A 16896-nucleotide genomic window follows, 5' to 3' on the forward strand; every position below is an offset into this window, starting at 1 on the left:
AGGAGTAGTTACAACATTAATTGAACAAAACCCATGAAAAACATTAGTCAATAACTGATCATCGATATCCCGGACTGCATTACTTCATAATAAACTGAAGGCTGTGGCTGGTTTCCAGGCAGCATTAAAGTACTCACCAATAATTATATTAAGGTGTGTTGCAAAAAATGAGAAAAACATTGAGTCAACCAGAAAAGAGTAACAGAACAGAATTTAATTAATCAGATTCCAATACGCCAATCGACCCATAGAGCAGAGACACTTGACGTACCATCTTATTATTCCTGGGAAAACCAACTCAAGAAAAGCTACAATTTCATTCACTTACATATTTCCGCCTCTTCGCTTCCCACTCGATGTCTCGAGTGCATGCTGCTGACTTTGACTCTGATCACCTTCCTGTGACGTTTGAAATCTCACAAGAAGCCATTTACAATCCAATCAGCTCTACTTTAAATTATCATAGAGCTGATTGGGATTTATATAAAACGTATATCGATAGGAATTTTGATGTTGATAATCCTCTCGATACCAAAAGTGCTATTGATAATGCTCTCGTATCTTTGACAAATGTAATTGTCGAAGTCAATTTACTTAACAAATGTTTTCAGTTGGCATATTTTCCAGATAAATGGAAAAACGCCAAAGTTGTTTCAATATTGAGGTCGGACGAAAATCCAGCTGAGGCTTCTAGTTATCGCCCAATCAGTTTGCTTTATTCAATAAGCAAACTGTTTGAAAAGATTATTTTAAATAGAATGATGGTTCATATCAATGACAGTTCTATTTTTGCTGATGAGCAATTTGGTTTTCGCCATGGGCATTCAACCACCCATCAGTTAATAAGAGTTACGAATTTAATTTGTCTCAACAAATCTGAAGGTTATTCGACTGCAGTTGCTCTTCTTGATATAGAGAAAGCATTTGACAGTGTTTGGCATGAAGGTTTGATTGTAAAATTGATAAATTTTATTTTAAATTAAATTTTCTGTTGCAACAATAATTATAATCCTTGTACCCTTAGTATACATTAGGTTAAGTTTAGTTTAAGCTAAAAACATTGTAATTTCCACATGGTTCAATTCTACCAGAGGAAAACTCCTAACTGCCAGAGGCAATTTAAATGTATTAATAATAACTAAGAATGTAACATAGCAAATAAGGACTATAGTGTTAGGAAAACACCGGACACCTAGTCTAAGAGATTATTGCATGTACTAGATAATTAACAAATAAAATTAAAAATTAAAATAAAATAAAATGCTTCACGGACAGTGTTGCCAGTATTTTGAACATTTTCAACGATTTTGTTATCCTACCTTCAGACTGTCGGTGACGGCGCTGACACATTGTCGCCCCCCAGACCCGTTGACACCCGACGACGGTATCCAACCATTTTCTTATTTTAAGTTACGTAAATTTTGTTCTAAACTTCTAAACGTCATGCATTATGATGACTTTATTCCTGAGGCACCGAACTATCTTACGTAGTTTACGTTGGACGGTTGGATGTCTTGTGCATAACCCTTCAGATTTTTTCTACATATGATCGGGGTGGCCTGTTTATAAACATCCGATGATAATAACCAATGCAAGCGGATATTCTGCATTCAGCTAGGTTGTCTTTGCTTTTTCTAACGATCGAGCGTGTTTTGAAGGGGGAGTATTTGGAGTGGCGCTTAAGCCATCCGCTGATTCTTTCGGAAGGCGTGGACGGTTCGTACTATTTTATCTGGCAATAATACAAGGCTTTTTCCATTCACAATTTTCATTTTTTTTCATAATTGAGACTAGTTTAGTTTTTTTTTGCGCACATTATTTTATTATTTTTTTCTTTGCACACAAGATCCCCTATCCTCGCCAGCAAAAGATGTTCCGGACAGCGACGACAGCGACAATGTTTATCTTGTAACTAAAATATCTTTTGCGTGTAGTTAAAGAAACCATATTTTTGTTACACTTCGCTTGGGTCCGGTCCGGAGTAGAACATTTGCGGGTTGGAAATCAGAGTTACAGTACTGAAAATTGTTGTGATCGTCATAAGACAGAGAGCAAAAAGTCTTTTTCTATCTTAGGCGACCAAATATTGCAAGAAAATCAACCATGAGAGGATATAGTTTCTTGGTTTTGCCTTTCGCCTTTCACCTTTCTTGGCGATATTGAGAGGGGCAGATATGTGAACATCGCGTGACATATCTCAATGAATTTGAGAAATTGCAGTACTGCCAGACTATCATCATGTTTCAATTTAATTATAGACAGTTCACAGTGCTTGTGTACAGGGTGTTAAAATCTAAATCGATAAGCCGGAAATATAAATTCATAATTTCCGTTCGAAATCATTTTGATCCGAATGTTTCAGTGATATGGTTCACAGTAGACAACAACATTCTAAACTAATCGCAAATCAGTTTTTCCGGAAGCTGCTCCAGAGACCAAGTCCCGGTAAACATTAGCGGGCTTGGTAGTCATATGGCTACTGCTTCTGCCTCATACGCAGGTCGTGGGTTTAATCCCAGGTCCGTTCCATTCTCCTGCTTTAAATCTTTCTCTATATTTCTCATGTTCTAGCAATCGCTAGAACTGGAAAATGGACTCTCATGCCGTTTCCATCTCAATTCCTATACCTTCAACTTGAATATTCGAACAGTAATCTGCTAGATTTGGAAATGAACTATGAAGCGCATTTCCAAACATCCAATTAAAAATTCCATCAGTTGCTTTCTCCTATCTATCACATTGGCAGCTCGTTATCGGGCCTCTGCATCTCGAACCTAACCCAAAAATTCCAACAAATTCCGCATGAGCTTGTGGCAAGTGCAGAGGTATATTCGGCTTGCAGTGGGCGAGTGATTGCATCATCATGTCCTCCCCCTTCCCTACATTGACTTGCATTCTGACGTGGCAGGCGCCAGTATGACCTAACAAATGAGATCACCAGTACTTGTACATTTAAGATGTGAGCTCGTCCCAAGCAAACATCTGTTGGCTCCCTGTGCAAGAACAGCTGATCTGGTCATAATGGAGTAGCAACTACGTCCCGGTAAAAAAGCTCCGTGAACTGACAAACTATGTCATCATGCAGTACTCTATTACTATCAGTAACTAAGTCATTCTTTTCTCTTTTTCTGACGATTTCAGATTACAGTTAGAGGATTACTGTAAAAAAGAGCCGTTCCATGGCTGGAGTCAAGATGCGCCACATTTTTAAGGTTGGTACATATTTTTTCGTATATTTTTCGCACTGGTTACAACTGACAGAAAGAGCACTAATGAAGCAAGGGGAGGGTATCCAGTGAAAATGTCAATTCTACCTTGGTTATTGAAAGGTCATATGGTCATAAGAAAGGTTCTCTCTGTATAAACTTTCATATGCCATATGAACCGGCTAAACCGCTACAAAATTGACAAAGCTTGTGGTTGGCATGTGTACAAAAATACATATGAGAGAGTTAGCTCTGAAAATGTATTGCGAGAGATCGGCTGGTACCTGGTGCTGGGAATTTGGTTTCATCAGTACCCGCTAAGCTGCGGTGGACGACGGAGGTCCTTCGTAGCTTAGTAGTGGAAGCACCTGTCTAGCGAGCTGGGGTCGTGGGATCAAAGCCCACCGAAAAGGGGCGATTACCTTCCAATTCCTTTCCCGAACTAAATCTATCACATGTTGTACATATGCATAATCAAGTTTCAGACATAGTAATTGACAAAGCTGTTGCCTTTTCGGTATATTGATATTATCTTACAAGGGTACGGCCTTTTCAGATTATGCCGAGGGCGCATCATGCCACGAGCAAGTTTCGATGCTATAGATCCAAAACAGGTAAAACCCGTCTTAATTAATTTGTGATTGTAATTTAAAACTAATGTTTTTGGTGTGCATTAAAGTTCTGTTGCATAAACATTAGTCCTTATTAATAGATATTGATTTATTATATACGACGCGACTCGAATCAGTCGGATTTCTCACGCAAACCAGTGAGTATTCCATCCGAACGTTTGATTCCGTATCGCCGTATGCGGAAATACTGGCCGAATATCCGTCGATTACCCGACTCGCGCCGCCTGGTACAGTGAGCAAAACAACAATTGTACACCGCATCGAGACCACCGGCCAACCTGTGTACGCTAGACCGAGACGACTGTCGCCCGACAAGCTGGAAGCAGCGCGCACTGAATTCGAGCACCTAATGAAGCTTGGTATTTGCAAGCCGTCTAGCAGCAATTGGTCTAGCCCGCTTCACATGGTAAAAAAAGCCGACGCATCTTGGCGCCCGTGTGGAGATTATCGAGCGCTGAATGCCCAGACGGTACCCGACCGTTACCCTTTACCATATCTCCAAGATTTCACGGCCATGCTGCAGAGAAAAACCATTTTTTCCAAGGTTGACTTGCAGAAGGCATTTCATCAAGTTCCAATCCATCCCGACGATATCCCTAAAACAGCCATCACCACACCGTTCGGGCTGTTCGAATTTTCATTCATGACATTCGGATTGAGAAACGCAGCGCAAACCTTCCAAAGGCTCATTCATGAAGTCGTCCGTGGATTAGATTTTGTTTTCCCTTACATCGATGATCTGTTCCAGGAGGGTGAAACGCCTGTCATCTGCGGTACAATGGAACTCTACCCAACATCGTTTTTGGTACTTCGGTTTTTGGTACCCGAAATCTGGTTGGTATACCCCAATTCAGTGCTTATTTTGGGTGATAGGCTCGTACGTAGTTAGTGCTAATTACCGGCAATTACCTTTTCCTAACGAAAACTTGCGATTTGTTTAGATTTATTGAGCCTTTTGTGTTTATATAGTTACTTTATGTCATAAAATAGTACGTCGATGCCTCAGAAGCTTTGTTATCACGAATTTAATGGAATGAAAACAAAACTATTGTTCGCCATATATTGAATGAATGATGGGTAGGCGAATCAGCCACCTCTTCAGTCCCCTGATCTGTTCATTGCCTCGTCTTCGCCAGAGGACCATCGAGTGCACCTACGTCTGCTGTTTGAAAGGCTCAAGCAGCACAATCTGGCAATCAACGTTGCCAAATGCGAATTTGGTCGAGCTGAAATAACGTTCCTAGGACATTTGGTTACCTCCGATGGAATCCGTCCGCTACCGGAGCGTGTGGAAGCGATCCAAAATTTCAAGAAACCATCGACGGTTAAGGAGTTAAAAAGTTTCATCGCAATGATAAACTTCTATCGCAGATTCATTCCTAACGCAATCGAAGCACAAATACCATTACTGGCGATGACCCCGGGGAATAAAAGAAACGATCGCTCACCCATAGTTTGGAACGACGACAACACAGCAGCGTTCAATCAATGCAAACAGCAGCTGGCCCAAGCTGCACTGCTAGCACATCCTTCCAAACATGTAGAACAATGGCTCTCTGGGTCGACGCCTCCGACATTGCAGCAGGTGCCGTGCTACATCAAATAGTCGATGGATCAGCTCAACCGCTTGGATTCTTCTCCAAAAAAATCGAATCTGCTCAGCTCCGTTACAGCACATACGATCGAGAGCTGACAGCGATTTATCTTGCCGTACGCCACTTCAAATTTATTGGAACGTACACACGGTCAAGCAGTTTGACCAACATTGACTCCACCTCTCGTTTATTCAAACATCCATCAAGTTTTACCAACAGCGACACGAACAATCAATTTATTCGACCAACAATATCACACACGAACGACCGAAGCGCCAACTTGAGCATCAACCATCAAAAAATATATGGGGGTTTGTGCAACTTCACTACAAATGCTCAAACATGTTCGGCCATGTTCGGCGAACCCCGACAACTCAAACCAAAGTCAAACCGTTTTATTTTTTTCCAACCGAGCCGCCAACTGTCAAATGGTTGTTCGAACAACTTCACACACGTTCCAACAAAGCAGCAACTGAAGCGTTTTCTTGGGGGTGGAGTCAATGTTCGTCGAACTGCTTGACTGGTGTGTACGTAGCATATGATGGAAGGCAGAAGTTGCCACATTTACACCGACCACAAGCCGATCATCTTTGCATTCCGTCAAAAGCCCGAGAAAGCTACCGACCGACAAGCGCGCCAGTTGGACTACATTGGGCAAATCACGACGGACATTCGTCACATCGTTGGCAGAGAAAATATTGTAGCAGATCTGCTCTCCCGCATTGCTGCCGTCAGAGCCATCCCAGCGATGAATTTCGACGATCTCGCCGACGATCAACAAACCGACGAAGAGCTACAAAATATACTCCAAGGAAAATCGAAAACAAGTTTGAATCTAAAACTCTTCGCTATGCCAGGCAATTCAAAACAACTTTTTTGTGATTGCTCTGGTGATCGCATTCGCCCGTTCGTTACGGAGAGATTTCGCAAGGCTGCTCTGCAAACACGGACTACCACAGAAAGATGAAAGAGGAAGAGGAAAAAAAAAACTAGCGCAATCGACGAGTCAGCGACGGGAACATTCTGTTACGGTTGGATCGATAGACCGTTCCCCGCCAAAGAAGACATCTCGCAGAGAAACTGATAGTTCTTCGGATTAATTTGTCATTAATTCTGATGTTTTCGGCTCCGTAGAGTTTTTTATTAAACATTTGAGCCTAATAAATAAACTAACTGGTAAAAAAAAAAAAAGGCTGCTCTGCAAGTAACACACTCACTCTCGCATCCTGGCACGCGTGGTACGAAGGGTACGAAGTGCAATCAATCGACCGTCTAGACTCTTCTCCACATTGGAGAAACGAATGTGCTCTTTATGTGCTTCGTAAGAAAGTTCGGAGTGCGTTAATTTTGGTCGTGCTTGTAATAGTGTTGATGTTGATCGATGCGATATTGTAGCTGCTAAAATCCATTAAGGATCTGTCTCATTTGGAGAATTAAACTGAAATTAAACTTAAAAGTGACATTTCAATAATTATCAAATAACCCTGCTCGCAGAGCAAGATTACTTTTGACAGATATCGAATCATTTTCCATCGATGTCCTATTGGAATTGCTGGGTAGCACCAGCCATTCTTATAACGGGGTGATTTTTTAATTTTCGAACTGTCACTTTTAAGTTTAATTCTCCAAATGAGACAGATCCTAAATAGTTAAATCGCTCGGCATATTCTCGTCGTCGTCGTGGTGATGTCGTAGTTTCTTTCCCGGCGGACGGCCGTTTCTACGTTTGCTGCTCGTCGATGCTGATGAATTGTCCGTTTCGTTCCCATCGCTCGTTTGCCGAGTTACCATTCGGCTTACTGGTTGCAAGTTGTGCGGAAGGGCCGGTGGACACATGAGGCTGGTGCAGAGATGCCAGGGGATATTTTCAAATGTCTTCACAGTCGAGTAAAAATGTCTTCAAATGTCTTCAATATCAAAATTACGATTATCAGTGAGAAATTTAAAAATCCAACAAGTTTGTTATTTCAAGCAACTCCTTGTTTTTTGAGCCTTTTTTTTCACACTCAAATTGTTAGAATTCAAGAGAATATTCCTTCAAATTTTCATGAGTAAGGGCGGATTTTTTAAACTGAATTTCCATGTGAAATTCTTCTGAGTTTCTTTTTTTACGAATTCCCTGGATTTGGAAGAATTTATCGTGAAATACCTGAAGAAATTTCCACAAGATTTTCTGAAGAAATTTCTGGAAGAATTTGTGAAGAAACTTCAGGATCAACTCATGATGGATTTTTCGGAAGAATTCCTAAAGAAACTTCTAAAAGGTACGGAGGAATTGCTGTTGGATTGTCTGAAGAAACTTCCAGATAAACTTCTAAAGGAACTTCCGGTTGATATGCTAGTTCCATTAGCATGGAACTTGCGGAAGAATTGCAGGAGAATTTTCTGGAGGAATTCCGGAGAAATTTTCTGGAGGAATTCTCCTTCTTCTTATTGGCATTACATTCCCACACTGGGACAGAGCCGCCTCGCAGCTTAGTGTTCATTAAGCATTTCTACAGTTATTAGCTGCAAGGTTTCTAAGCCAGGTTACCATTTTTGCATTCGTATATCATGAGGCTAGCACGATGATACTTTTCTTGCCCAGGGAAGTCGAGACAATTTCCAATCCGAAAATTTCCTAGACCGGCACCGGGAATCGAACCCAGCCACCCTCAGCATGGTCTTGCTTTGTAGCCGCGCGTCTTACCGCACGGCTAAGGAGGGTCCCGATCCGAATGAATTACTGAAGGATTTTCCCGAAGAAATGAAGGATTCGTGAAGGATTTTTCTGAGCAATTACTGAAAAGATTTGCAGTGGAGCTCCTGAAGAAATTTTTGAAGAAACTTCCGGAGGAGCTTCTGCACAACTTTTTGGAGGAACTTCCTGAGGTACTGTTGCAGGATTTTCCGAAAGAATTTCTGGAGGAAATTACAGAGAAATTCCGGAGTATAATTTCAGAGGTATTATTGTAGAATCTTTCGGCAACATTCTTGGAGAATCATCAAGAGGAATTCCTGGAGAAACTTCCAAGGGGATTTTTGGAAGAATTTCCGAACGAATGCCTGCAGTAGCTTCGAAAGGCATTTCTGGAAGAACTGGTGGAGGAAGTCGTGAAAGAAACAATTTGTGTAGGAACGACTGGAGAAACGACTGGAGGTATTTCCGACGGAATTCTTCGAGGATCCTACGGAGAAATTTCTGAACGAACTTATGGAGGAGCTCCTAGAAATATTTCTAAACGAATTTCTGGGGAAATTTTCTGAAAAATCTCTGAAGGAATTCGCGGAAGAATTCCTGGAGGAACTTCAGAAGGAATTTCAGAAAGAATTCCAGATAGGGCTTTATTGCAGAAATTTTTAGAAGGCTCCCAGATAAAAATCTAGAAGAGTTTCCAAAGATATTTCCAGAACATATACCAAAGTAATTCAAGGAAGAATTCATCGAGAAAGTGTAACGAGTGTCCCCTGAACTTTCTACTGAGTCTTTAAATAAACTCTGGCGGATTTGTTTATGAAATTTCTCTGATTTTTTTCATCAAATCATTTACCGGGGCAATTGTGAAAAATAGCTATTTAACACCAGAACAATTTCAATTTCTTGTCGACATTCGTAAAGCTATCAGTACACTTTTTGTCATAATGAAAAATATTTGTCAAGCCAGCCTGATATCCTTGTCGATTTCTGGCCAGTCTGATAGATATCTGGATAAACTTGACAAATATTTGTCATCATGATAAACAGTGTACTGAGGGCTTAACAATTTTTGATCTTGGAAACTAAAGAAAAATTACTGAGAAAATTGAAAATAATTTCCTGTTGAAATTTAGAATTTCTGTAAAAATGTGGTATATGGAAAATCCAAAGAGACATCCCTAAAATTTCTTATACAAATCCGGAGTACATCCCACGAAAATTTAGACAAATTTCTTGTGGAAATGAAATCATAAGCGTTGTGTACAAGACACGACCGCCCGACGTAAACTACGTGAAACAATTTGGTGAAATGAAGAATCTAGTGCCATTATCCATGAGTATTACAAAATAACTCTTTGGATTTGTTATGAAATTTACTTTTAAAAGGAACTAATATATTTATGTAATTAACAAATTTATTGAATTCTCGAGTTTTGTATAATACGAGTAGTTTAGTTTTGTTTGTTTAAATTCAATTCATTGTTCTTTGAGAAAATTTCACCTAGCTGCCACTGATGCCATCCATACGAATTCATATTTGTAGCATCTCCTCCCGGGGCGCACTAGTGATTCTGCTACGGACGGCAACATTACGGCGTCGCCAAGTGGTTAATTTGCTCTTTGAACAATATTCGCCTCACCTCTTCCTTTGCATAGGATGGTGGCCCTGAGAAGAACCGATTGATTCGTTCAGCAACTCCGCCGATGCTAGGACCGCCGCCCGCGACATTTATAATGAGGAGAGCAGTTTTCTTAACATCAATAAAGATGGCTCATTAGTCCCGCCTCTTTGTTGTCCGGTATGGCTGCAAATATTGTGTAACCGTCAAACACTCACCAAAGGGCATGGCTACAGATTCAACTTTATTGATTACAAGAAAGTAGCTCTCCCGCGCGCGAGCCATTTCGTTCGAGATGTCGCGGAGAGCAGACCGTGGTACCACCTTCGGCATCGGCGGAGCTTTATTACCGGCGATGGTGTGGGTCGCGCGGTCGTCGTCAACAGCATCAACAGCACTCAGATGGAATTTTCTTGCGTGTCTCTACGATGGCGGCTATGGTGGTGTTTATTTCTGCAACGGTTGCGTCTGAAGTGTCATCAGTAAAAGCAGCTCTTAAGCCATCATTTGAGGCGAGACGAATTTCGATCAAAGTTCATATTAATCGCTTGGCTATGGCTGATAGTTTCCGTCAGTTGCGGAATCACGACCGTGCGTCAGGGACGCTTCAAAATTTATTCGCATGGATAGCATCAATACCAGTGAAATTCCCTCAAGATTATTATTTTAGTAGATAGACTGCTACTTGTTTCAGGTTTAATTTCCATCCATGCAAATTCATTTTGCAGCTTCTCCTTCTGACGCACGCTCTTCGTTCCCACCGATGGCGTAGGCAGCGCTCGTAAAAGGATCGTTGCGACAGAGAATCCAACGATGGCGGTAGAACCATAGAGCCAGCATCTGCATTTGAGTGAAATACTCTTATGATATTCTGACTATCGAATGGTTGCTGTTGTGTTGGTGATTAGAAATCCGCATGATCTGAAATCTGTCCTTTTCAGGGCATTAAATTTTTCAGGAGGAATTTGGTTTGACTGAGAGTAAATTCATGAGATTGTTGCAAAAAATCGTCAGTAGTAACGCAAACATTCATAAGATTCAATCCATCATTCGACTTCTGCAGAGTAAGTGATTAAAAATGCATCGAAAGATAAAGACGCTATTAGGGCCGCTGCATGCACGTGGCGTTGAAAAACGCAGGTGTGCATCGGTGGGGCGGCGCTGCGTTACCGCTTTTTCCCGATGCACACTTGCTTCTCGTTAACGCCGTGTGCACGCAGCATTTAAAAGACGCTACGTGGGCATCGGGCCTTAGTGTTTGAAATCTAGCCTAATTTCGCGACGGTCTCGAATTTGGAAATTTCCGTTTTACACCCTGTATCTGAGTCTTCCCCTTAGACGTAGTTTACGTCAAAAATTATTTCAACTTAACCTTCCTCCCAAACAGAATGGTGGTCCTGAAAAGAACCGATTCGTTTCCACTTACACCTGTATTCAGAATAAAAGCAGCGAGGGCCGTTTTTCATACAAAATACTCTACTTTGACAAGCTGTAACTTTGTTCCCCGTCGACCGATTGAGATGAAATGTTGGCAGTAAACTACAAATATGAAGCAATTTACACATACTACGTATCATTTTTCCGAATGATTCATTTTTGATGATCATTTTTCAAAAATTACGCACTAGGTCAAATTGTTCAAAATAATAGCAGTTTTGTTTTGGAAATTCCCAACAGCATCGTTGAATCTGTCAATCAACGTCGTGCTGTTGATGAGGCACATACACCTGTGTTCAGAATAATAGCAGCGGAAGCTGTTTTTCATAAAATGGTCAACTTTGACAAGCTGTAACTTTGTACCCCGATGACTGCTGTTGCCACGACCGCCACCACCACCTGACGAAAAATTTCATCCGCATCATCACTCATAAATCTCAATCAACGAGCCCTCCCGTGCGAACGAAATCGTCCGTTCTCCGTGACATGCAGAATGAAAATGACGCGCGCACGCGAAACCCGGGACTTTTTATACACAGGGAAAACTAAGCAGTGGATCAGAAGGCCCGTACGTTACTGCAATCTGATGTCCGTGTTGGGGATTTATGAACGGGATTGAATTTTTCACCCGGTTTAGAAAGAAATAACATTTTCAATAGTTTAACGTTGATAATCAATAGTATCAATAGCATTGGCAAATTACTGGAGAGTTTCGATTCGATTGATAAGCAAATGTCGAAAATCCCTTGAAATATAAAGACGTTATTACCGTTTGAAATCTTACATGATTTCGTGACGGTCCCCAATTTGGAAATTTTCATTTTGCACCCTGTATCTGAGGCTTCCCTTAGACGTAGTTTACGTCAAAAAGAATTCATTGTGGGAGTTCAGATGATTTCCCCGCAAGAACTTAGACAAAATCTTGTGGAAATTGAGATGAATCTCCGGTTTAAATTTTGGAGTAATTCCTTTATTTGCCCGTACGAAAATTATTATAAATGTCCAAGATAATTTGAAAAGAATTTTCAATTTCAATTCTCTTGAATTATTACCAGAAATTCCCCAGAATTTTTATGGGAAGTTCTCCTTATTTTACGGGAAATTATTTTTTAAAACGAATTTTCACTAAAAATTATTTCTAAAACTCACAGAAAATTCAAAGAATTCTTCAAAATCTGTTCTCATTCTCGTCGGATATTCTGGAAATACCGATTACACAGAGAAACAGACGTCTTACTCATCGTTCCATTGTTCACCTTTTTACCGGTTGATATTTTTTTGTAGGTGGTTAATCGGTCCCCTATGGCGCTTCGATCGATTTTGCTAGTGTTTGACTTTTGCGCACCACCGCCATTTGGTTGCGGCTTTGCCACACTCAGTGGTTTTAGCATTGGAAGGCAATGCTTCCGTGACGATGATTTTGATTGCATTTTGTTCTAAGTGAGACGTCTGTTTCTCTGTGCCGAAAAAATCAGATGAATTATGAAGAAATTAAAAAAAAAATGGTTCTAGCCCTACAGCTGAATAGATTTAATCAAGTCATTGTAGAATTCTGTCTTTTTTGCCGTTTAGATTAAATTAGATCGGTCATTGCGTTCTGATGCAATGATCGAAATACCATTTTAAGAGACACGTCGAAAATGCCACCGCCAGCTATAGAAAAATTTTAACGAATGCTGCATTCGCAAATTTTTGAACCACACACTCAGTTTTTAATTTTGCAGCTCGGCAAAAATCCGCACAGTCGTCTGCCCAGCAAAATAAAAACTGATATCCCGGCAAAAATGACGTTTGTTAGATGATTTTCAGCAAATTATTTGTTGATTTTCAGCAACTTTGACAGAAATCTCGGCAAAAAACATGTTTGCTGGGGCACGGCTGTGCGAAACTCGGTAAAAGTTTAACATTTTGCTGAGATCCCGGTAAAAAAAATTAAGTTTGCAGCACAAAACTAAAAAAAAGCACGCTTGACGTTTAAAATGTGTTGCAGTTATCAACCTTATCAACCGGCTAGTGTAAATGTGTTTTGACGTTTAAGATCTTTAGCCCGGGACATTAGTTTATTATGTATAACTTTTGTAATATTTATATTCTCTGCATATAGAAGTCGCAGAATTTATAAGCTATTAATCTTCTATATAATAAAAATGAAATGGTCTGTGTTCGTATCCGCATAACTCGAAAACGGCTGGATGGATTTTCTTCATTTCTTCAGCAGTTAGATTCGTTATAGTTTCCGACGGGTTTATATAATATTTTTTCGTGCAAAAATCACGAATTAAGTTGAATAAATCGTGAAAAACTAAAATGAAGATTCGTATGGAAAATTTGCATGGGCAGCTCACAACGCGCATTTTCGCCTACTATGCAGTACAACGTCTGCCGGGTCGACTAGTCAAATTATATTTTTTATTCACTGGCTTTGAGGTTCCCCCAAACACACGCGATGCGACAGTCGCGAAGCGATTCTAGCGCTTGGCGACTGCGATTCTGTCGCCGTTGGTATGGAAGCGTAAATAGAACATTGCCTGCAGCGACCCAACGATAGAATCGCGGCGATTAGTTGTCGCCATCGCGGCGATAAAATCACTTAGGTCTGGGGGAGCCTTTATTGTTTTTTCTCCTTTATTTAAGTGATTTTTAAATTTTAAAAATTAAGTTCATCACTAGCTTATTAATTGTCTTCAAGTACCTTTAAATAGAAAGATAAGTCTTCAAATATTTTGAAAAGTCTTCAAAATGTCTTCATGAAATAAATGTCTTCACAGAGATTCAAATGTCTTCAAATTGAAGACATGTCTTCAAATCTGGCATCCCTGGGCTGGTGCTCTGTTCGAAATTGTTCGTTTTTGTAGGTGTGATAGCCACCGGCAGTGCATCGGAAGCATTAGCTGCGGGTGGTTTCGTCATAGCGATCGTGTTTGCTGGTTTCTTTGCGGTCTGATTCGATTTCTGCTGGCTTGCCTCACTGGGCTTTGGCCCGAAACAGTTTCGCGAACGATGGCTTCTGTTTCGTCATCTTGGACCTTGGGTTGCTTTGCTCGGTTTCTGTTTCTTTCGTCACATTGGCATATGTTTTTTGCACAAGCAGTTTTTTGTTCTGCACACAAGAGATTCCATTATGAATGAACTCGGAGCAGTAACGACAGGTTTGAAGCTGCCCAAAATAGGACACATTTGTGGTCTGACCATCAATGGTAATGTAACTTTCGATGTTACGCTTCACCACCATTCGTACTATCCGAGCACCAGTCGGAAGACCTGCGAACCGGTACTTGCTGTCCCAAACTTGATCGGTGATCGAGAGAACTTCTCCGTATGCGCTCAGAAACTCAGTGATTTGATCGTTGTTTATGTCTTCGGAGAGATCGGTGAGCTTCACCTCGACTGCGCCATCTTCCAACGTAATCCGAAGCTTGTAGATTTTCCCCTCTACCTCGGTCTCATGTTTGTTGTCGTGTGCTGACACAATGCTACGAGCCAACTCGAGGTCGGTGACCTTCACGAAAGCACACCCGAGTGCTCTGCTTGGCTGAAGACGGACCACCTGCTCATAATTGAGCCCTAATGTGGATGCTACGAAATCGTGTAGTTCTTCAAAAGATGGTTTTTTTGGCACGTTCGCTTAATCCAGCGGTTCTCAACCTGGGGTACATGTACCCCTGGGGGTACATTCGCTGGCCTCAGGGGGTACCTCGGACAAAAATCCGTAATGGCGAACGTATTACTTTTAAAATCAAAACTCCTTTGAAGTTTTTTTACTTGTGTAAATAATATGCATGGCGATCAATAAATCGAAGTCAATTGAATCCTGCCTTCAACAACCGGAACAAAAGATCAAAAGGGCAAAACCTCGAATTAACAAATTAAAAAAAAACTCTTCAATGCAATCCAACTGATCGAAACAAAATGTTGAATAATATAAATATGTTAAGAATATGCTGAAGAATATATGAACTAAAATGTAGAATCTAAAGGTTCGGAAGCCTCCGTTTGGACGGCATTAAGGCTTTTTTTTAATAGTTCGGTTGCCACGTGGCAAGCGGATTGAAAGCATCCTTCTGATAAGAAAATTATTTTGAGCTTTTTAGTGGAATGTCTTCACTTGTCATAAGACGAGTTAGTACAATCCCATTGAATTCCACCACTTAATTGTATCTTGACAGATACGTATTTCGACCTCAAATGTAAGGCCGTCTTCAGTGTCTCGTACTTGACTCGACTTGGTCGAGTCTCAAATCGAGTAAAGTACGAGACACTGAAGACGGCCTTACATTTGAGGTCGAAATACGTATCTGTCAAGATACAATTAAGTGGTGGAATTCAATGGGATTGTACTAACTCGTCTTATGACAAGTGAGCATCCTTCTTCCAAATAGCTTGGAAGCATTCACATATAAGAACATGTTGAGGTTGTAAATGTATTTTATGCACATTTTGGAGCAATCGATCTTACTGCTCTTTTAAATCGAAATAAATTGAAATTGTTCTTGCTTGTAAAATTATGTCAAACTTAATTGAATATCGAATGCAACACGTCGTTGAATTTTCAAAACTATTTGTTATGTTCTTCCAAGCAGCTCGGAAGCTTTATTTCAAGGGGTTCGGAAGCCTTCTTTCCAGAGTCTCGAAAGCCTTTTATCAAAAGGTTCAGAAGTCTCTTTTCAAAAGACTCGGAAGAATTCTTTCAAAAAGTTCGGAAGACTCTTTTTAAGACTCCCGGAAGCCTTTTTTCAAGAGGCCCGGAAACCATTTATCAAGAGGCCGGGAAGTCTCCTTCCAAGAGGCCGGGAAGTCTCCTTTCAAGAGGCCGGGACGTCTCCTTTTTAGAGGCCCGGAGGCCTCCTTTCAAGAGGCCCGGAAGCCTCCTTTCAAGAGGCCCGGAAGCCTCCTTTCAAGAGGCCCGGAAGCCTCCTTTCAAGAGGCCCGGAAGCCTCCTTTCAAGAGGCCCGGAAGCCTCCTTTCAAGAGGCCAAGAAGCCTCCTTTCAAGAGGCCCGGAAGCCTCCATTCAAGAGGCTTGGAAGCATCCTTTCAAAAGGCTCGGAAACCTCCTTTCAAAAGGCTCGGAAGCCTCCTTTCAGGAGACCGGGAAACCTCCTTTCAAGAGGCCCAGAAGCCTCATTTCAAGAGGCCAGGAAGCCTCCTTTCAAGAGGCCAGAAGCCTCCTTTCAAGGGCCCAGAAGCCTCCTTTCAAGAGGCCCAGAAGCCTCCTTTCAAGAGGCCAGAAGCCTCCTTTCAAGAGGCCCGGAAGCCTCCTTTCAAGAGGCCCGGAAGCCTCCTTTCAAGAGGCCGGAAGCCTCCTTTCAAGAGGCCCGGAAGCCTCCTTTCAAGAGGCCAGGAAGCCTCCTTTCAAGAGGCCCAGGCCTCCTTTCAAGAGGCCAGGAAGCCTCCTTTCAAGAGGCCAGGAAGCCTCCTTTCAAGAGGCCAGAAGCCTCCTTTCAAGAGGCCAGAAGCCTCCTTTCAAGAGGCCAGAAGCCTCCTTTCAAGAGGCCCGGAAGCCTCCTTTCAAGAGGCCCGGAAGCCTCCTTTCAAGAGGCCAGAGCCTCCTTTCAAGAGGCCCAGAGCCTCCTTTCAAGAGGCCAGAAGCCTCCTTTCAAGAGGCCCGGAAGCCTCCTTTCAAGAGGCCAGGCCTCCTTTCAAGAGGCCAGGAAGCCTCCTTTCAAGAGGCCCAGGCCTCCTTTCAAGAGGCCAGAAGCCTCCTTTCAAGAGGCAGGAAGCCTCCTTTCAAG

At 41.6% G+C, this 16896-nt stretch overlaps 1 protein-coding gene across 2 annotated transcripts in view; it reads left to right on the forward strand.

Annotated features, from left to right (window-relative positions):
• LOC134214818 (uncharacterized) overlaps positions 1-16896 on the forward strand; it is a 199965-nt gene that overhangs the window by 64314 nt on the left and 118755 nt on the right. For both annotated transcript variants that reach the window (XR_009979928.1, XM_062694118.1), the window contains exon 2: positions 3142-3212. Coding sequence is in view for 1 of the 2 variants with exons in the window: in XM_062694118.1 (XP_062550102.1) it covers positions 3180-3212 (33 nt within the window). In the remaining variant the exon portion in view is untranslated. The remainder of the gene's footprint in view (positions 1-3141; positions 3213-16896) is intronic.

Source organism: Armigeres subalbatus, chromosome 1, assembly GCF_024139115.2.
Source record: "Armigeres subalbatus isolate Guangzhou_Male chromosome 1, GZ_Asu_2, whole genome shotgun sequence".
NCBI lineage: Eukaryota > Metazoa > Arthropoda > Insecta > Diptera > Culicidae > Armigeres > Armigeres subalbatus.